Here is a 20,234-nt window from a genome sequence, read left to right on the forward strand (position 1 = left end):
GAGAACACTGGTTTTCAAGTTCTCTTCGTGAATCATAGGTTTAGAATGCTAACAATTTGGGCGGCCCCTGGCTGGCTCTGAATCCTCATGACCTCCTCCACCGTGTCTCCTCCAGCCACCCCGGGCTCCTTGTTCAAGCCCGTTCCTGCCCCAGGGCCTTTGCACTTACTGTTCCCTCCGCCCGGTAGGGGCCTCCCCCACACCTCCACTCTTTCCCTCCTTCATTCAGGTCTCTGCTCAGCAGCACCTCCTCAGGGAGGCCCTCCCTGACCTCCCTAAACCCAGTCCCTCACCAATCTCCTTTCCTCTGCTTCATTTTCCTCCGCGGTCCTTATCGCGTAAGCTACTATCGACTCATTTGTTTAAGATCCACCTCCCCACCGAGACGTGATTCTACAAGAAAACAAACAAACATCATCTGGGTGATCCAGATGTAACCCCATCTGGTGCTGTAACCCCCGGGGGGCCTGGAAAAGTGCGGAAGCACGTGGTAGGTGCTCGGTGGCTGTCTGTCGAACGAACGTCACTGAGTCGCCGCCGCAGAGAAGCTTGGGAAGAACGCTCAGGGCCCCCTTGGGCTCTTTAGAATCAGACCCTCCCAAGATCTCGGCCTCAAGTATCAGAACAGGGAACTCGCCCCCTTCGAGCAGCGATCGCTGCCACCAAAGGGCAGAGCCAGGTGACTCGATGCGATACAGACGGGCAAAACCGAGGCACCGAGGGGTGGTTACCCGGAGTCCAGAAAGGCCCCGTACTGTTGGGGGGAGGCTGTCGTCTGATGGCCGGACCCAGTCTGGCGGCATCGGACACGGGGAAGGAGTGGGGGACACGGCGTAGAGGCGGGGCTGGCGAGGCTTGGTCACTGAGGGACCCTGTGCGAGCGGCACTGGGGAGCCACAGAAGGCTCCGCGGGAGGAAAGCGAAGGAGAGGGCCGTAGGTCCGAGGGGGCCAATCAGGGCGGGGGGTGTGGTCAAGCGGGTGGGCGGGGCCCGCGAGGGCGGGCCAATGGGGGCGAGGGGGCGGGGCCGAGGGCGGCCCCTCGGGGACCCAGAAGAGGCAAGGCGGGAGGGCGCTGATGGCTTTTCCAGAGAGGAAGCGGGGGAAGGTGCCAGGAAGAGATAAGGTGGGAGGCCGGGCCGGGCCGGGGCGCGGGTCCCGGGCTCCGGGGTTTGTCCGGGTTTCCGGAGCCGCCCCCCCCCCCCGCCTGGCGGGGGCACCAGGTGTCCGGCCCGACCCCGCCCCTCTGTCCCACGGTCCCGGGCCCCGGCTCCCCGCCGCTGTCCCGTCCTCCGCTTCCCCGAGGGGCCGTGGGGGCAGGAGGGCGAGGCAGAGCGGGGAGCGAGAGATGGACAGAGAGAGGAGGCAGGGACGGGGACACAGAGACAGTCCAGGGCCCGGACGGGGGAGGAGAGAAAGGTGGATCCCGCAGGCCTGGAGGCACCCGCTGGGCCACGCCCTCCCAAGGAGGATTCCTGGGGTGGGGGTGGGGGTGGGGGCCCTGACTCGCCCCCTCTCTGCTGCTCCCGCAACCACCACCTCGGGCTCTCCACCTCTCACAACCTTCCAGGCCTCCCTGCCTGCCCAGCTTCCTGCCCCACCTCCTCCCTGGCAGCCTCCCCTAAGAATGTTCCATTTGGCCTCCCAGATCGCTCTCAAACCAGTGCTCTCCTCCCCCTCCCCGAGGCCCTGCTCTGATCCAGCCTCCTCCCCGTTCCTCGGTCCCCAGCCTCCTTCCTGGTCTCTGGCCCCAGTCTCGCGGCCCTTGAATCCACCCGCTAGAAGGCAGCCCGAGTAGGACTCCGTCCCTCCTGTGCTCCGAACCCTTCCATGGCTCCCCAGCACCCTCCCCCCCCCCCCCCCCTTGCCAGGACGCCGCGCAGCTTCTAGGCCACAGCCCTGGGTGGTCTGACTCCCACCCACCTCCCCAGCCTCGGATTCAGTTCCTCGCGCTGTCTACACCGGGTGCAACACTGCCATCTTGCCTCTCTCTTGAACTGGCCATGTGCTGATCTCCGGTCCAGGCACTCGCTGGTCCCACTATCTAGAATTCCCCTCCTCACCCTGCGGTTTGCAGCTCAGACGCCCTCTCCTCCAAGAAGCCCCCTGCCCCTGCCCCCCCCCCCCCAGCTCCCCAGGACGGGTAGCCCTGTGCACGCTGCGCCATCGCTGTCTGGGGCTGGGTCTGTCTCCTCCCCTGAACTGCTCCGGATCCTCAGTACCGCCCAACACAGGGCCAGGCACAGGGGGGGTGTGGTTGAAGAAGGGTGTCCGTTCAAAGGCCCTCTGTTCAGTAAGTATTGACTGAGCACCAACTCTGTTCCAGGCGCCGGGGGCACGGCGGTGAACAAATTCAGACATCTCTGATTCTGTGGGGCTTAAATGCAGGCGGTGAACCCAGAAGCTCCAAAGTACGCAGAACGCAAGGCAGTCATGAGCGCCGCGAAGAAAACTACAGCAAGCCTTCAAGCAAGACGGGCGCGGGAGAGTTCTAAAAACGGAGGGCGGGCAAGGCAGCTTTCCTGAGCAGGTTAAGCAAAGTCTCGTTGGAGGTGAGGCGTGCGCCAAGCGGACAGCCAGGTAGGAGAGGGGCGAGGAGTGGGGGGCGCTTTCCAGGAAGCGGGAACGGTAGGTGCAAAGGCCCTGAGGCCAGAGCCAGGAGGACCGCGTGAAGGTGCAACGAATGAAGAGGAGGGCGGAGAGGAAACGCATCGTGGAGGTGGGTGGAGAGGCTGTGGGCCACTGGGGGCGGTGCGAGGGGAGGGCCACGCCACCTTGTGCCACAATGACCCAGCCTGGAGGAATCTGTTAGACCAGAGAACTAACCAATCGGAGAGCCGAGAAGTCGGCGACTGGCAGCCAAGCGGACCGGACGGGGAGGCGGGACCAGGGCCGTCCCCGCCCCCGGCCACCGCTCCCCGCCCCACCCCAGTCCCCCCGCAGCGCGGCTCACCCGCACCAGCCGGGCCCTCTTCACCAGGTCGTTGAGCTTGCGCAGGGCGGCGTGGCGTGGCAGGCCCTGGATGTCCCGGAACAGATCCTGCTCCTCCAACTCGAAGAGGCGCCGGTTGTCGGGCACCAGGAGGGGCTGGGACCAGAAGGAGCCGATGTAGACGCGCAGCACCTCGGGCGTGCCCACCACCTTGCCCAGCGCCCACATGAGCGCCCCGTAGACGCGCATCAGCTGCTGGGTCTCCACCATGTCCGCCTTGTTGAGCACCACGCGGATCTTGTCCTCGTGGCCCCGGAGGGCGCCGATGGCCTCCGAGAACTCGTCCGAGATCTCCAGCTTGTGCGCGTCGAAGAGCAGGATGATGAGGTCCACGCGCTCCGCGAACCAGCGCAGCACGGCCGGGAAGTCGTAGCCTGCGGGTACGGAGCACAAGGGGCGGGAAGGGCAGAGGTCAGCCCCCCCCCCCTCCTTCCCTGCCCTCCAGCCTTTCTGAAGCATCCGCGCCTTTGGATTGATAGCGCCTTTGGATTGATAGCGGACTGTACGGACGTTCAGGTTGTTGACTTTCAAAAACCCTTCTCTGAGAAACCGCCCAGGCCCCCAAGTGCATCCCGCTCCTCTGCCCCCCCCCCCAGCCCCCAGAATTTCTCCATCACTCTGACCCCAGCCCCCAGCCCCTCGGGCCATCTGGCTACAGAGGACTGATCACCTACCCCCTTTTCATTCATTCCTTAGGCCGATCCAGACGTATAGGTTGTCAAAATACTGAAGTGTTTCTTAACAGACTCTCCGTGCTTCTATGACACCCCCCACCCCTCCGCGAGTCTCCCAAGTGCCACCATCACCCCAGCCCCGTCCTAGGACTTCTGGATCTCCCCACAATCCAGCCACCAAAGAGTTCACGTTGGCTCTGGCTATGCTTTTGCTAGAACAGATGGTAAATATTTTGAGTTTATTTAACAGTATTTACATCTCTGTAATGTAAACAGTATTTACAGCTCTTCTGTGTGCCAGGCTCTAGCCTGGGCACCAGGGATGCCACAGAGAACACAGAGACAGGTCCTTGCCTTTCGTGGAGTATCTGGCTCGACAACTGGTTCCTGTATTCCTTCCTCCCTTCCTTCCTTCCTTCCTTCCTTCCTTCCTTCCTCATTCATTCGTTCGTTCACACTGTTCACTCTTCTGCTGCTCGCTTGTTCACTCAAACAGCGATGCTCAGGGGAGCAGAGAGGAGTGTTGGCAACCCCCTGACATGGCAGCCAGGAAGACCTGGGTTTGAATCCCGACTCTGCCCCCCACCCCACCCCCAGCTGTGTGACCTTAAGCGAGTAGGAAACCTCTCTGAACTTGCGTGGCCTCTTCTGTGAAATGGAAGTCGTGACGGAACATCACCTGTCGGACTGTGGTGAGGACAAGGGAATAGAAACGAGCCAATATACATAATGAGCCGAAGGGGCGCCCGGGTGGCTCAGTCCGTTGAGCATCTGATTCTCGATCTGGGCTCAGGTCATGAGCCCAGGGTCATGGGATCAAGCTCCAGTTTGGGCTCCCGTGCTGATCTCTCTCTCTCTTTCTCTCTCTCTCTCCCTCTGCCCCTCCCTCACTGTCTCTCTCTCTCTCTTAAAAAAAAAAAGGGGGGCACCTGGGTGGTTCAATCGGTTTAAGCGTCCGACTTCAGCTCAGGTCGTGATCTCATGGTCCGTGGGTTCGAGCCCCGCGTCGGGCTCTGTGCTGACAGCTCAGAGCCCGGAGCCTCCTTCAGCGTCTCCGTCTTTTTCTACCCCTCCCCTGCTTGTGCTCTGTCTCTCTCTCTCTCTCTCTCTCCCAAAAATAAATAAACGTTACAATTTTTTTTTTATTAAAAATAAGAGCCTAAAACAGTGCCTGTTTCAAAGAAGTAGCTGCAGGCATGTAAACTACACCTCGATTAAACGGGTAAAAAAAAAACCCCAAAACCCCAACAGCCTGGGAACATGGCAAGTGCCCGACGAGTCTTAGCTGCGACGCACACAGGACGCCATGGGTGTGTCATTTAGGAACCACCCCAGGGCAGTGCCAGTCCTGTTCTCATCGGGTTCATGGTCCACCGAGGACAGGCCCAGAGTGGTCAGGATGGGCTGGGGGAGCCCAGCGGCGAGCACCTGACCCAGCCTGGGGGGGGGGGGTGGTGGTCAGAGAGGGCTTCTCGGAGGAGGGGACCCAAGGGCGACCTGGGGGACGAGGAAGGAGTTAACTGGAGGAGCAGGGAGCCCGCCGCTGACTCCCCTGACGTCACTTCATCCTCCCCCTGATTCGACTCCTTGAGTCTTCAAAACAACCTCGGGAGACAGGCACTCTTATGATCCCCATGTTCCAGAGGAGGAAACTGAGGCACGGAGAGGTGACGGGATTTACTCAGGACATGCAAGGAGGGGGCACAGAGCAGGAGCCCGCATGGGTCCCTATGCTCCCCCGAGGGGCTGGTGTTGGGTGCTCCAAGGAGGAAGCAGGTCCCCTGTGGCCCCTGGGGACTGGACCGGGTGGGGGGGGGGGCGACACTGTTTGGGGGGGAGGAAGGGCTGGGTAACCAGAGGGACAGCGTCTGGGGCTCCCTCCATCCCCAGTGGCTACACACACACACACACACACACACACAGGCTAGGATTTGGAAAGTGTGTCTCATGCGGGGCGGGAGGGAGGGAGGGAGACTGAGTCAGCGTGGGAACAAGAGACGTGGCAGAGAGCACCCGGGGGTGTCCGGCCGGCTATGGCCCTCAACGCAGGTACACCGTGCTCAGCACGCCCACGGCGCCTACTGTGTGCACACACCGAAGTTCCTGGCAGGGTCTGACCCTTAATTTTAACCCCCTGTGCAGCCTAGGGAGGCCGATACTATTATCATTCCCATTTTACAGATGGGGAGACTGAGGCAGGGAGCGATTAAGTGGCTTGCCCCGAGGGCACGGGCTAAAACCAGCAAAGCCCCGGGGCACCTGGGTGGCTCGGTCGATGGAACGGCAGACTCTTGGTTTCAGCTCGGGTCATGATCTCAAGGTTCGGGGGGGTTCGAGCCCCGCCATCAGGCTCCGCGCTCACAGGTACCCAGGCCGCTTGGGATTCTGTCTCTCTCCCGCTCTCTCTGCCCCTCCCCCGCTCGTGCTCTCTCTCTCTCTCTCTCTCTCTCTCTCTTTCTCTCTCTCAAAATAAGTAAATAAACTTAAAAACAATTACAAATATCAGAGCCCGGATTCGAACCCCCCACCAGAGTCTCCACGATGCTAGGGTCACACACATGTGTGTCCCCGGATATTATATACACGCTTTCCGCCAATGCGCCCCACGAAGTCACATCCAGCTACAATCAGAGGCGCAGACTCCCAGACCCCCCCCCTCCGCCACACACACACCCATACAGACAGACTTCCTCTTCCTCTACCCACCCTGCCAGGGAAGGAGACCCCTACTCTCTCCTCCCCGCAGCCTTCAGCCCCCACCCGGCACCCCTCCCTCTCTCCCAGGCCTAGCCCCAGGAGGCAGCGCCCCAGGAACCCTCAGCCCAGCCTCTTGCCTCCCCCCTCAGGCTGGCTGCCAGCCCGCCCTCTGATCGGTTCGGCAGCTGCCCCCTGCCTCTTTCCCAAGGGGACGCGCGCCCGCTGGGCAGCGGCCAGGGACGCCGTAACCCTCCTCGCCCTCCCCCTGCCCCGCGGCCCAGCCTCCCGTCCCCTCTGCCCCACAAGGCGGCCTCCTTTGCCCCAGTCCCGGGCCCCTGAGGCCAGGCGGGCGCGGGACAGAAACTGTGGGGGGGGCTGTGGGGGGGGCGCAGAGGCTGAGCTGGCTGGGCTGGGGTGGGGGGCCGGCTCCCCCCGGGGCCCCCGCTGGAATTCACCCCCCGCTGCTCCCCCTGCACAGCTGTTTATAAATTCCAGGCCGGGCCTTGGCCGGCGCCCAGATTCCCCCTCCCAACCCCTGCTCAGCCCCATCTGCGGCCCAGACGTAGAAGCCAGGAGCGTGCCTGGGGGCGGGGGTGGGGGTGGGGGGGGCATACCCAGGGCCTCCCTGCCCGGCCTCTGCCTCCTCTCTGGGCCTCCTGTCTCTCGGTAAGGCTGCCGGGCGCTCAGATCTTTGTCTCTGACTTGGCGTATCTCCCTCTGTCTCTCTCGATCTCTCCCTCTCTGTCCTCCCGACCAGCCCAGACACGGGCTGCACCCTGCTCCCCCCCCCGTGTTCACGCACACGCCTCCCCGGTGCCCTCAACGTGTGGAGACACGGAGGAATCACAGCCTCCCATGGGCTCCCTTCTGCTGCCCGGCGGCTGGGGCCAGCTGACACGGGCCCGTGTCCCAGCAGAGGCCGGGCCGCCTCCTCCCTCAGGCTCAGCCGTCCGGCCCCACTCACCACGGCTCACTCTCTGTTTGGTGCCTGACAGGATGCCCGGGGTGTCGATGATACTAATGCTCTCCAGGACCTGATTGGGCAGCTGGGCACACATGAACCTGAGGCAGAGGGGGAGGCAGGGGTCAACGCGGGGAGAGGCAGGAGGAGAGGCCACAGAAGAAGGCAGACGAGGGCTCCACAGAGGGTGAATGAGGCAGAGAGCAGGAAGAATCTCGAAAGAGAAAAGGAAGATCAGGACAGAGAATAAATAACACTTACTTAAGGAAAAAAAAAAAAAAAAGAAAAATCAGGGGCGCCTGGGTGGCTCAGTCAGTTGAGCGTCCGACTTCGGCTCAGGTCGTGAGCTCACGGTTTGTGGGTTCGAGCCCCGCGTCAGGCTCTGTGCTGCCGGCTCAGAGCCAGGAGCCCGCTCCGGATTCTGTGTCTCCCCCTCTCTCTGACCCTCCCCTGTTCACACGCCCACTCTCTCCCTCCCTCTCGAGAACAAACAGTAAAAAATTAAAAAAAAAACAAAAAAATCAGAGCTGACGTTCACTGAGCACTTACTTTGTGCCAGGTACTGTTCTAAGCACCTCGTGTGTGAGCGGGGACCGTGGTTATCCCCATGTCCCAGATGAGGCTAAGAGAGGTACAGAGAAGTTAAGTCATTTGCCCAGAGCCGCCCAGCTAGAAAGGAGTCGGACCCAGGCAAGCTGGCTCCATGGGCCCTAGAGGGGGCGGAAGAGCAGAGGCAGGAAGGGGGGAGGATCTGGAAGAGAGAAGGGAATTGGGGCTGAAAAGAAAGCAACGCATGCAGGGCAGGGACGGAGGCGCCAGGGACAGGAAGTTGCCCCCCTGCGTCTCAAAGTGCCTACCTATTGAGGAAGGTGTTCCCAAAAGGGTTGAGCTTGCGGAATGGCTTGTCCGGGTCAACCACGAGGGCGTTGCCCGGCACGGTGCCCTCCGTGTCCCCGTGCATGACGGCCACAAAGCAGTCGGTGGTCGGCTCGGGCCCCACGCGGGAGCCCGGCACCTCCTGCTCCAGCAGGTACTGGATGAAGCTGGTCTTGCCCGTGCTGTACTGGCCGGCCACCAGCACCATGGGCTTGCCGTCGAAATCGGCGTCCTCCAGGGCCGGCGAGTGGAAGGCCCCGAATCGATAGTGTTCCTCAAGGGGCAGCAGTTTGGTGCGGTACAGCTCCTTGAGCGATGAGGTCACCGTGCGGATGGCCTCGGGCTGCTGGCCCCGCGCCCCGCTCCGCTTCAGCCAGCTGAACATGGTGGCCGAGCGCTGCCCACTGGGCTTGCCGAGGGAGACGTGCAGGGCCGGGGGGAGTTGCCTGCGGGAGGAGGAGAGGGTGTTGACGGCGGGGGGGGGGGGGGGCTGCCTGGTGGAGGGGGAGGAGGGTAGGAAATGGGGAGGGGGGAGCAGCAGAGAGCACTGATGGTGGAGGGCAGGACGTGATGGTTCGTGGAGGAGGCAGGAGGAAGAGAACGAGGTTTTCAGTGGAAGCAGGATTGGATGGGGACCGAGGGATGGACAAAGGGAAGGCTGTGGAAGCTGCCTGGAAGAAATGTATTCCTTCATCCGCTGCTCATCCTTTCCTTCCTCCCTTCCCTCCCTTCCATCAATCCACACATTTTCACTGAAGCCATGGGTCAGGAGCTATGGATCCAGAAACAGGACTGAGACTGGCCCGTACCTACTCAGAGTCCCCATTGAGGGGAGGACGTGGCACCAAGCAGTCAGTGGTGCCTGGGAAATGCCGGGCAGTGGCAGCAGAGGGGGGGACACAGTGAACTGACCACAGGAGCGGCAAACTCTGGCGGAGCTGACTGTTGAGCTGCTCGCTTCCATGCAAAACAAGGATACGGTGCAAAACAGGCGGAGAGGATGGTGTGTGCCAAGGCTGGGAGCTGGGAGACACGTGGAGGAGGTTGCTGGACACAGGAGGGGTGGCAACTAAGGCTGAGGAGTTGCCAGGGTGCACTCAGGTACAAGAGACCTCAGGGGATCACAAGAATAATAACATTTACGATCACTGCATTCCAGACACTGCTCTGACTCGTTTCATCTTCATAACAACACTGTGAGATAGGGCTGTTGTTATCCCCACATGTCTGACTCACAAAGCGGGCTCGCTCGCGAAGACAGCAATAACTTGCCCCAAATCACTTGCTTAGAAAGTGCGCGGTCTGGGACTCCAGGCAACCTGACCTCAGAGCCTGCGCTCCTAAGTCTAAGAACTCGGGAGGACAGAATCACCGACCCAGCAGCAACAAGCACCCCCAGCACCCAGACTGTGTTCTCTATATTCCCTTACTATCTTTTCATTCTCTGTAGGATCTGTAGTGCTGCCCCCTCTTTCGTGCCGGATATCAGTCATTTGTGTGTCTTTTTTCTTTTTTCTTTTTTTTCCTTGATCCGTCTCGGTAGATGCTTATAATGTTACTGATCTTTCCACAGGACCAGCTTTGGGTCAGACTGGAGTCTCCAGATACCAGTTGCCATTAAAAAGCAAAACGAAGCAAAACAAGACAAAACCAAACCACGAAAAACAGGGCCCCTTGGAGAAATGGCTGTTGCCAGGGCCGGGGCAAGGGAAGGATCAGTGAAGCTGCGTCAGGTACTGGGAAGGTGCTCAAAGATGGGGCACAGGGTGTCAAAGGTGTGGCACGGGGACACAGGGGCCAGCCTGAAGGAGCCCCCACTGGCCAACCGATGGGACGATTTGAGCATCAAAAGTAACTGGCCATCAAAAATGTTAACATCCATAAAATCACAATGATACGCAAAGGAGAAGAGATAAATAAATAAACAGGAAAAGAGAAGGGGAGAGAGTGCCAGAGAGGTAAAGGAGAGGCAGGAACTGGGATGTTGGCAGAGGGAGGGGGCCCTGGGCGGTGTCCCAGGCAGGGAGGGGTCTGAGGGACAATTTGGGGGTGGCTGGACAGGCCCTGGGTTGGAGAAGCAGGAGAGGAGCTCTCGAGTGGGAGGAGTGGGTGAGGGCACCAGAGGGAGAGCCTAAGGAGGGGGTCTCTTCTGGCTGAGAGGGTGGGGAGGCGAGTTGGGAGTGGGGGACACTGAGCACGACGGGGAGGGGTAGGGAGGGCAGGGGGCACCGTTACAGGCTGGAAGGAAGGAGCTGGAGGGAGTCGGGGAGACCAGGTTTCTTGGAGGGGTGGCACTGGGGACATCGGGGCCACCGTTACACACACCGGGGAGCGCGGAGGGTCTGAGGGCAGCAGGGGAATCATCCGGGGCCAGGTCAGGCTCCTAGGCTCCGTGGGCGGGAGCTGGGAAGCGACAGCTGCGGTCGGGGGCCACTCACCGATGGGGCGCGCAGGCGGCTGCACCGGGCTGGACGGGGTGGGGGGGGGGGTCCCGCGGGGATCCGAGGCGCCCGGGGAGCGGCCTGTGCTCGAGGTCCCGTCCGGAGCCGTCTGAGCCGGGTGGGGCCCGGAGCGGGGAGGAGAGAAGGGAGGGGCGGGGGGGGGGGCGGGACCAGGCGCCCCCCCTCCCCAAACCGGGAGCCCGGCCTCTGGCGCCCCCTGGTGGGGGAATGGCCGGGCGGTTTCTCGGGTGTCAGAGCGGGACTTCTGACCCTGGGCTCAAAATCCGTTCCGCCTCCGACGCCGGGCCACTCACGCCCGGGTCTGTCCCTCCTCTTCATATGGGAATACTAGTATCAATACGACCAACAACAACGACAGCAGCGGGCCACGTGGGTGGCTCGGACGGGTGAGCCTCCCCCTCGGCTCAGGTCGTGATCTCACGGTTTGTGAGTTCGAGCCCCGCATGGGGCTGGCTGCTGTCCGTGCAGAGCCCGCTTCGGATCCTCTGTCCCCCCCCCCCCCCCCCCCCCCCGCTTACCCCTGCCCTGCTTGCTCGCGCGCTCTCTCTCTCCCTCCCTCAAAAGTAAATAAAACATACCCACTTGATAATTCCTTAACCCTTCTCTTTTAACCACTGAACGCTGAATACTTTGTAAACGTCTGTATTCGTTGGACCTTTTTATAATCAGGAATTCACAGTGTTATATACAACGGGTCATAGTTTCCCTAGAATTTACCAGCGCCCTTCGCGATCTGCCCCTTCCCTCTGCCCTCACCTCCCTCCCTCCCCGCCCCCCCCCCCCTCTGCTCCTGCCACACTGGCTTCTTTGGTGCTCCTCAAACACACCGACAGCCCTCTCACCTCAGGGCCTTTGCACTTGCTTTCCCCACCACTTGAACCGCTCTCCCCGCAGGGATCCTGACAGCTCGCTCCCTCCCCTCATTCCTATCTGTGCTCAGATGTCCCCTCCTCAGAGAAGCCCTCCCTGGGCTCCCTGTTGAATGCATTATCATTGCTTTATCTTCTCTTACTCCCACTCTGCACATTCTGCATTTCCCTGCTTAAGTCGCTGTCTCCCTGGCAAGAACACAAGCGCCAGGGATTTCCCGCTGGGTGGCTTCCCGCCGTGTCCCCAGGTTAGCACAGGGCCCGAAACACCACACGGACTCAGTAAACATTGGTTGAGTTAATCTTTCACTATTCCCGAGCATTTCCTATGAGGAGTGGGTATTGCCAGCCCCATTTGACAGATGAGACCGTCGAGTCCCAGAGAAGTGAGATCAAAAAGCACAGAGTGTGGCCCCCCGGGGGGGCTCAGTCCGTGGAGCCACTGACTCTTGATTTCGGCTCAGGGCCTGATCTCACAACTCTGTGAGTTCGAGCCCCGTGTGGGGCTCTGGGCTGACAGCTCAGAGCCTGCTTCGGATTCTGTGTCTCCCTTTCTCTCTGCCCCTCCCCTGCTCACGCTCTGTCTCTCAAAAATAAATACAGGCAAAAAAGAAAAGAAAAGAAAAAACCCGGAAACTGTTAAACTGGTAAATTTCACATTATGCATGTTTCACCACAATTACATTAAAAACAACAACAGTTGGAGAAGGAGGCCAGCAAGGCTGGGAGTTAGTGATGAGCTTTGGGGCGTCTTGGACCCCGAGGGAGGTGTTCTGGGCCTCTGTCTTTTTCCAGATGCTTCAGCTGTGGAAAAGGAGACGCCACAGGCACCCACCGAGCCGCTTCTGCTCTTTCTGGGGTCTGGGAGCAAGTGAAGTGTGGTCCCCGGGGGGCTAGCTTTGCAGGAGCTGAGATCAGTTTTGATCTCCTCCCCCCCGCGGGTGGGGGGCTCTGGTTCCTGCACGGTCCTCTTGGGAAGGCCTTGCTGCCCGCCCCCCAGCTCCCGGGGAAGCTGGGTGTGCAGCCAGAACGCCTGGCGTGCGGCCCAGCCTACTATCTCCTGCACCCCTCCGGGCCTCAGTTTCTTCACCCGTGAGCTGGGGCTATCAATCCCCACACTGGGGCTTCTGGGAGGCCTAAATAAAATATCCCGGGGGGAAGGGCTCGAAACAGTGCCCTTGAAGTGTTCCAGAAACGTTAATCATCCCCGGTCGGGCCGCATGCAGCCCAGAATTTCCGCGGAAATCGCCCCAAACTTTTTTGGCGCAGCCCGGAGCGTGCAGGGTTCCAAGGATGTTAAGAACCGTGTTCTTCGGTGCTTTATTTCGTACGTGGGGAAGTAGACAGCTAGCAGTGGGGGGGGGGGAGGGGGTCGTCTCTCTTTCCTGAGACCCCCACATATCCGCTTCCCCCGCCACAAACACCCCCAAGGGCCTGAGGAGAAACTGGGCGCATCCCCCTGGTCCAGACGCGCCCTGGGCACCTGGGCCTGCGAGCTGGGCTCCGTTTCCGCGGTCGCCCCACCTGTTCCCTCCACGGCCGCCAGAGGGCGCCCAGGAATCCCAAGTCCGCTCACAGCCCTCTGTTTAGGACCTTGGCCTTGGCTCCCCCTGGCTCGGCAAAATCATAGCCATGAAGCACAGGGTTCTACACCATAGGCCCCGCTGGGTTCCCTCGGATCTCACGTCTCCTTCCCTCCCTCCCTCCCTCTCCCACCCTCCAAGATTCCAGCCACGTGGGGCGGCCTCCTTGCAAGTCTGTTAACCCTCCAGGCGTGTTCCGGCCTCAGAGCCTTTCTGCCTTGGGTGCTTTCCCCCCAGGATCTCACTGTGGCTCCCTCCACCATTTCATGTATGCCTCTGTTCAAATATCCCCTCCTCAAAGGAGTTTTCCTTTCCCACCGATCCTGAGGCTCTTAACGTGCAGTTCCACAGGTTGCCCACTGCACAAAGCACCCACCCAATGGGCGAGCGGGGGCTGGAGTCCAGCTCACCGTCTGCTCTTCAAAACTCAGTGCCCAGGGGACACCTCCCGGGTGGCTCAGTCCGTTAAGCCTCCACCTCTTGATTTGGGGCCGAGGCCATGAACTCTGTTTGTGAGTTCCAGCCGTTGTGGGGGCTCTGCGCGGACAGCACGGACCCGGCTTGGCGTTCTCTCTCCCTCTTTTCCTGCCCCTCCCCTCCTACTTCTCTCTCAAAATCAATTAATTAATTAAAACAAACACAAACACAAAACAAAACAGAACCTCAGTGCCCAGAAGGGGCGCTGTTTTCGCATTCACACAAAGGCGTCCTAGGACCGGACTAGCCTTGTCCATTCCTCTACCCCGTCTTTTCCTCTACCCCGTCTTAGGAATTGTTCCCCCCCCACCCCCCCCCCCCCCCCCCCACCCCCCCACCCCCCCCCCACCCCCCGCGGAAGCTGTGCCGATGTCCCCGCCCCCAGCACCTATGAATGTGACCTTATTGGGAGACAGGATCTTTGCAGATGTGAGCAAGCGAAGACGAGGCCACACTGGGGAAGGGCTGGCCATTTTCCAGTATGGTTACGGTCTCCTTTTAGGAGACACCGGGGCTGGTTAGCCCCAAGGCTAGAACACCTGGGAGAACCATCAGCCGGAAGGTCAAGTTAGGACCCGCACGCCATGGTGCTGCCGGCGCCTTGGCGTGGGACATCCAGCCTCCAGAACGGGAAAGAACAAATGTCTGCTCTTTGAAGCCACCCAATTTGTGGTACTTGGTGTTATGGTGGCCCCAGGACCCTAGCACGCGCCGCTCGACTATTCTTCCTCTGACGCTGCACGCATTTACAGGCGATCCTCATTGTATCCGGATGCCCTGTCTGTGACGTCATCCGCTTGTTAAAATTTACTGGTACCCCCCACCCCCAAAACTCGCAGACAGACGCGGACCGGCAAAACGCGGGAGTCGTCCAGCCCGCGTAGTTTCCGGCGAAGGTTGAGCAAAGCCAACGCCCCGCCCTCTGGTGTCAGCTCTCGTCCCGACAGGGGTCCTTTTCAAGTTGTTTGGTGCCATGTTTTCACGTTCTTTGGGTTTTCGTCGGCGACGTCGCGGTGGAAGGCGCCCTGGTGCAGGGCTGTCCGGCGTTCCTAAGCGCCAGAAGGCCGGGATGTGCCTTACGCAGACCTGCCGGGTGTCAGAGAAGCTTCGTTCAGGCCTGAGTCACAGCGCTGTTGGCCAGGAGCCCGATGCGGACGGATCAACGACATATATGAACAACACGTCTTTACAGAAGTACACGTATCCAGCAGCTTAGGAAAATGTTGTGACTGATCGTTGGTAGGAAGCTAACCTCCTGTTTCCTCCAGGAGGGGCACTTCAGTATTCGCGGATTCGGCCTTCGCGGAGACCACGGAACTTTATGGGGGGAACGGTAAGAATCACCCGTGTTTGGTTTAACTGCTTTCCGTCGGCCTTCTCCGCTTCTCCCCCAGGTAGGGGCTTCTGTCTGCCCTGCTCGGCCGCCCGCACCCCTGTGCCTAGACCAGGCACCCGACAGGCGTTCAGCAAATATTCGTGGAATCGAACTCTCGCGATCCCCTTCCCCGCTCAGGTCCGGACCCACCCCCTAGACTTCAAACCACTCCCCCCGCCCTCCCCCCGCCCCCCAACAAAGACCCAAAAGCATTGGGGCCGAGGCGGAGTCGGTACAGTTTTAAAAAAAGGATCAGTTTTTTAATTTACAAGAGTTCTAAATGTACAGAATTCTCCTTTAAAAAAATCGTTATACACAATAAATACAGTACAAAAAAATTTATCTTACAGTACTAGTTCTGTGTCCGAGATTTCAAAATCTGGCGCGGGTGGCTGGCGGCAGGAAGAACATTGGGAAGACTGGCTGGGGTGGGGGTGGGGGTGGGGGGGCTGGGTGGAGGGGTGGGAGGGAGACCCCGGTTTCCTGTTTGGGAGGTGCTCGGATTTTAAGTCGAGGGACTGGAGGGTTCGAAATCTCTCTCTCTCTCTCGCTCACTCGAGCACACACACGGGGGGGGGGGACACAGGACACGGAGCTGGACGCACACACGCGGATGTGACACGGCGCCCGCGGGCACAGCCCTGCGAGAGGGCCCCCCCCCCCCCCCACGCTGGCTGACGCCCGCCCTGCCCTGTGGTTCTTCTTACAGCCTGTGGGGGGCGCTAGAGAGAGAGAGAGAGAGGGGCTGAGCGAGGCTGGCAGGGACCCCCCCCCCCCCCCCAGCTTTGAGCGCCCTCGGCGCGTGGGTCTGTGAAGCCACGCGGACGAGCCCAGTCCGGGGACACGCGTGGGGAGCAACCAGGGTACCCGCATCCCCGGCAAACGCACACGTGCCCCCCACCCCCACCCCCCGACGGTGGGGCAGAGCGTGGCAGGAAAGCGGGAAGAAATAGGAAATGACGAAACACCGGGATCGCCCCCACCTTTGGCAGGGGGGTGCATTTTACATCACAGCCCCCTCCCCGAAGTCCCCCGACCCCGCACCCAACAAGCCCGGCTGGCGCGGGAAGTGGGGGAGGGGGCCTTTGTGACTCAAATAACTTAGGCAAGAAAAACTGTCGGGGGATCCCCGGCGGCTCGTGTCCCCCCCCCCAGGAGGCTGAGGTCAGACGCCCGGCCGGGCCCCCCACCCCGGCGTCCGCGCGGACCTGGGGAGGCGGGACAGGGGAAGGGAAGACCAGCCCGGTGTTATCTGTTCAACGTCCTGGCGCCGAGGCCGCCGTTGTGACTGGAGGGCGGGTAGGCCTCGGGCCTGTGCAGCGGCGACGGGGAGGCGGGCGCGACGGCCGTCGGGGCGGCGTGGGGGTACGGGGGTGCAGGTGTCCGACCCGGGGCCTGCTGGAGGTTCAGGATGCTGTCGATGGCGCTCTGGAGGTGCTCCGTGAGCGTGTCGTCCTGCGGGCTGTCGCTGGAGAAGCTGGCCTGGTCCACGTCGGGCGACTCGGACTTGCGCCGCTTGGCGGGAGGCGCCTCCCAGGCGGGATCCCGGCTGCCGCTGCCCTGGCCGCCGCTGGCCGCGGGCTCCGGCGGGGCCCCCTTCAGCATGCGCTGGTACAGCTCGTCCTCCACCGCGGCCAGCTCGCGGATGAGCCCGCTGGTGGCCTCGTCCACTTTGGCGGGCGGCGGCGGCGGCGGCGGCGGCGCCGGGCTGCCGCCCCGGGCTCTGCCGGCCCCGGCCCCCTCCCCCGCCCCGCTGCCCGGGGCCTCCACGTTCTCGCGATACGTCTTCCGCAGGGGCAGCCGCGGGCAGTGCGGGGCCAGGGCCGCCGCCGGCTTGCGGTCGGGGGCCGCCGGCGGCGGGTGGTCCACCGTGCCGTTCATCTGGCCGGTGGCCGGCGGGGGCGGCGGGGGCGGCGGCGGCGGCCGGGGCGGGGGCTCGGCTGCCTTGAGGGCGGCGGGGGGCGGCGGCTGGTGCACAGGGTCCAGGGCCGTGTTGTGGACCACCTTGCTGAGCCCGGCTTCCTGCTTGATCTTGAGCTTGAGGCCGATGCGGCTGCGGGCCTCGTAGGTCTTGATGGGAGGCCGGTTGCGGGAGGGCATCGGGCCGTCCTCGTCGGCGTCCAGGGAGGAGGCGGCGGAAGAGGAGGAGGAGGAGGACAGGGAGGAGGACGCCCGAGCCCAGGTCACGGAAGGCGAGCCACCCGCCCCTCCGTGCCGGATCACCAGCTTGGTGGGCAGGTGCAGAGGGGGCTGGGCGGGGGCCCCGGACGCCGAGGCCGGCGGTGGGCCGTGGCCGGGGAGCCGATGTCCCTCGGAAGAGGCGGCGATGGGGAGGCCAAGAGAGCGCGAGGAAGACACGTACTCGTCTGCAAAACCAGGGGGCCGAGAAAGCGCGCGGGGGTCAGGAGAGGCGCCAGGCGCCCGCGAAGGGCGCGGCCAGGGGGAGCCCCGGTGCGGCGAGCAGCCCGCGGCCACCAGCCACTGGGCTGCGGGCTGAGGCCGCGGCTCATCAGACCCTCAGGACGGACACACGGGTGGCTACGACGCCCCTGCCATTCCCAAGTCCCCCTGCTGTGCAAGCAGGAGTCGGCCGCCTTGCTGACTTCACCCTAGTCCTGGCTCTGCTCCCCCGCTTTTCTATCTCCTGGCGGCTGCAGGGGGGGGGGGTCCCCTCTCTGCCAGGATGGAGTGCAACAGACACACAGTGATGAAGGAAACCAACCCCCTTCTCTCTGGTCTCAGAGCCCGCAGGTCAGGCTAGAGCCAGGCACTGCGCGGAGGCGAGGCTCGGGCGCCTCCTAGTGGCGGAGGAAGGTAAGGCCACGCACCTCTCTTCCTCCCCAGCCCCCGTCTAACTCCAGGGTAGGGGCACCAGCTGGGGGGCACCTCGCCCTCCCCCTCCCTCCCCTCCCCACCCACCGGGCTTCTCCTTGGCCAGCTGTTTGTCCAAGGCAAGAGTGGTCTTCTCCTCCTGAATGAACATTCGGTCGATCATGACCATCTCCGCTGAGGGGCTCACCCTCTGAGGGGGGAGAAGAGAGAATAGCAGCCAGGAGGGGGAGGGCCCGGGGGGGGGGGGCAAACCCAGAAGGCTGGGAGCAGATTCCAAACTGTCCTTCTTGGGATCTGACCACCAGCCTCCCTCCCTCCCTCCACCCTGCCCGGGGGGGGGGGGGGGGGGGGGGGCAAGGGGAAAAGGGCGGGGTCTCTCCCGGGGAGGAAGGGGGACAGACAGCAACCTACCCGGGACTCCTCCAGGAGCAGAAGGCGGTATTTATTGAGCATGGCCTGGGTGCGTTTCAGCAGCTGCGTGGAGACCGTCTGAAACTCCTCATCCACTAAGGAAGAAGAGACGAGGTCCAGAGACACAGACGCTGGGGGGGCGGGGCTCGCGCTGATCCTCCCCACGCCCCTCCCCACGCTAGAGACCAGGTAGGGAGAGTCCCGGGTGGGGGGCGGGGGGGGGGGCTCACCTTTGTGGTAGTCGTTGGGGGAGGGGAGGGCACCCTGGTAGACGTGGTAGGGCAGGAGGCGATGCAGGGCATCCTCGAAGGAGGGGAAGGCTGTCTTGTAGTCAGGGTGCAGGACGGAGCCCTGATGTTTGTGCAAATGTTCCAGGAAACTGGGGGGTGGGGTGGGGTGGGGAGAGACGGCACACACGCACAGGCACACGCGCGCGCACACACACACACACACACACACACACAGAGCTGGTGGTGAGGCCGGGAGAAACCAGGTCCCGCCCGGAGCCCCGGGCCCCCCAGTGCCCACAACCGGGGAAGTGTCCTAATGCGTGCTGAGCAGCCTCCTTCTGTCTCACGGACTCTGGCAACAGCCCAAGGGAGTAGGCGCGCTCACTGTCCCCACTCTACAGATGAAGGACTCGAGGCCCAGAGGAGTGACCTTCCTCCACCCAGGGAACTCAGGGCGAGGGAGAGGCAGGGCTGGGAGCCGGATGCCAGGGCTTGGAGCGCATCCTCCCAGGCTCTACTGTTCTACCGTCTCCTGCCGCCAGGGGTCAGCATGTCCCCAGTCTGCCTCAGTCCCAACCGCAACCCTGGGAAGGGGGGGGAGGGAGGTGGGCGGGTAGGATCCAGTTCTCTCCAGGGCTGTTTTCTACCGCAGCCCGTAGCGGTGACTTATATCGCTTTATGGTGTGGCTGTCTCTCCTGTGTTTTCACAGGATCCTTGTCCTGTGTTTTCAGAATCCAGCACAGGGCTGGGCCCATGGGATAAACACTTGCCGTGGGAGGGCAGACGACAGAGAGCATGCGGGCGAGCACCCGAGGTCTACCGGTCGCCCGCCCAGACCCCCCGCCCACCCAAATGTCCATCTATCCACCCCCACCCCCATCCAGGCCCCCCCTCGTCCACCCCAACGCCCGTCCACCCAAATACCATCCGAACAGCCCCGCGGACCCACAACGATCTACGCACCAACCTGGACTCCCATCCACCTCTTCCCTCGAACCCCCGCCCGTCTTACCAGCGTCCAGGAACCCACACCCGTTGCCCTGTGACCGCTACGACTCCCACCCCATTTTCTAGAGAGGAAACCGAGGGTCTGCGGGGGAATCCTATTGCTCCAAATCACACAGCTAACCCCTTCTGAAGGGTGGTCCCCACAGCCTGCTCCCCAGCCTCCGGGAAGGCTGGGGGCGGGGCGCGGGGCGGCAACTCACCAGGCTTCTTTGCTGGGCTGAAGGGTGGGGGGCTTCCTCGACTTGCTCTCGAACTGCAGAAGGAGACCGGCGGGTGAGAGGTATCGGCACGGAGAGGCCTGCCCTCGGCGCCCGGACCCCCTTTCTACCTGGCCCTTGACAAAGGTGAGCGGGCCCATGCCCCGCCCCGCCGCCCGACCCGCCGCGATGGGGTCCCGGCCCCGGGACACGACGCGCCGCCTGTCACGTCGAACCTGCCTGGCTCTCTCCCGCCCCTTCTCCAGCGTGGGTATCGGCCTCCCCCCCCGACCCTGCTGACTGTCTGGAGTCGCCCCCACTTCCCTCTCGGCCACCAGCAGCGATCTGGCCTCCGAGGCCCTCCCAGACACTGGCATCCTGGTCCCTCCACCGGCTGTGTTCTTGCCTTCCCTCCTCCCCCCTCCGCCCTGCACTTCCTGCAGCCGGTCTCTGCCTCAGTCTCCCCCACACTGCTCTGCCCCCCTCCAGTCTGGGCCCCCCATGGCACGACTCCCCGACCCTTCCCTCCTCCTCCTCCAGCCTCAACCTCTCCAGGCTGCCGCCCCCAGGGACCCACTCGGGCCATCACTC

General features: G+C 62.4%; 2 protein-coding genes and 1 long non-coding RNA gene across 8 annotated transcripts in view; 1 reads left to right on the top strand and 2 right to left on the bottom strand.

Moving 5' to 3' along the window:
* The window catches only part of EHD2 (EH domain containing 2), a 29,810-nt gene that overhangs the window by 6,125 nt on the left and 3,451 nt on the right, over nucleotides 1-20,234 (bottom strand). Inside the window, exons 1-5 of one of the 3 annotated variants that reach the window (XM_043600445.1) lie at nucleotides 10,637-10,764; nucleotides 8,673-8,692; nucleotides 8,180-8,637; nucleotides 7,326-7,423; nucleotides 2,952-3,364 (exon numbers count right to left, since the gene is read on the bottom strand). In XM_043600445.1, coding sequence (XP_043456380.1) covers nucleotides 2,952-3,364; nucleotides 7,326-7,423; nucleotides 8,180-8,583 — 915 coding nt within the window. In that variant the 5' untranslated portion in view covers nucleotides 8,584-8,637; nucleotides 8,673-8,692; nucleotides 10,637-10,764. Of the gene's footprint in view, nucleotides 1-2,951; nucleotides 3,365-7,325; nucleotides 7,424-8,179; nucleotides 8,645-8,672; nucleotides 8,693-10,636; nucleotides 10,775-20,234 lie in introns of those variants that run through there. The other 2 variants (XM_043600442.1, XM_043600444.1) reach the window with 2 other exon arrangements.
* Nucleotides 3,289-3,916, top strand: LOC122494909. The gene is made up of 2 exons (XR_006300297.1): nucleotides 3,289-3,401; nucleotides 3,687-3,916. It is a non-coding gene; the product is annotated as an uncharacterized LOC122494909 (long non-coding RNA).
* Nucleotides 15,198-20,234, bottom strand: part of BICRA (BRD4 interacting chromatin remodeling complex associated protein) — an 80,577-nt gene continuing 75,540 nt past the window's right edge. For all 4 annotated transcript variants that reach the window (XM_043600440.1, XM_043600439.1, XM_043600441.1 and 1 more), the window contains 5 exons: nucleotides 19,647-19,699; nucleotides 18,438-18,586; nucleotides 18,208-18,302; nucleotides 17,884-17,986; nucleotides 15,198-17,330 (listed from right to left, as the gene is read on the bottom strand). In XM_043600440.1, coding sequence (XP_043456375.1) covers nucleotides 16,213-17,330; nucleotides 17,884-17,986; nucleotides 18,208-18,302; nucleotides 18,438-18,586; nucleotides 19,647-19,699 — 1,518 coding nt within the window. In that variant the 3' untranslated portion in view covers nucleotides 15,198-16,212. The remainder of the gene's footprint in view (nucleotides 17,331-17,883; nucleotides 17,987-18,207; nucleotides 18,303-18,437; nucleotides 18,587-19,646; nucleotides 19,700-20,234) is intronic.

This window comes from Prionailurus bengalensis, chromosome E2, assembly GCF_016509475.1.
Source record: "Prionailurus bengalensis isolate Pbe53 chromosome E2, Fcat_Pben_1.1_paternal_pri, whole genome shotgun sequence".
Lineage (NCBI taxonomy): Eukaryota > Metazoa > Chordata > Mammalia > Carnivora > Felidae > Prionailurus > Prionailurus bengalensis.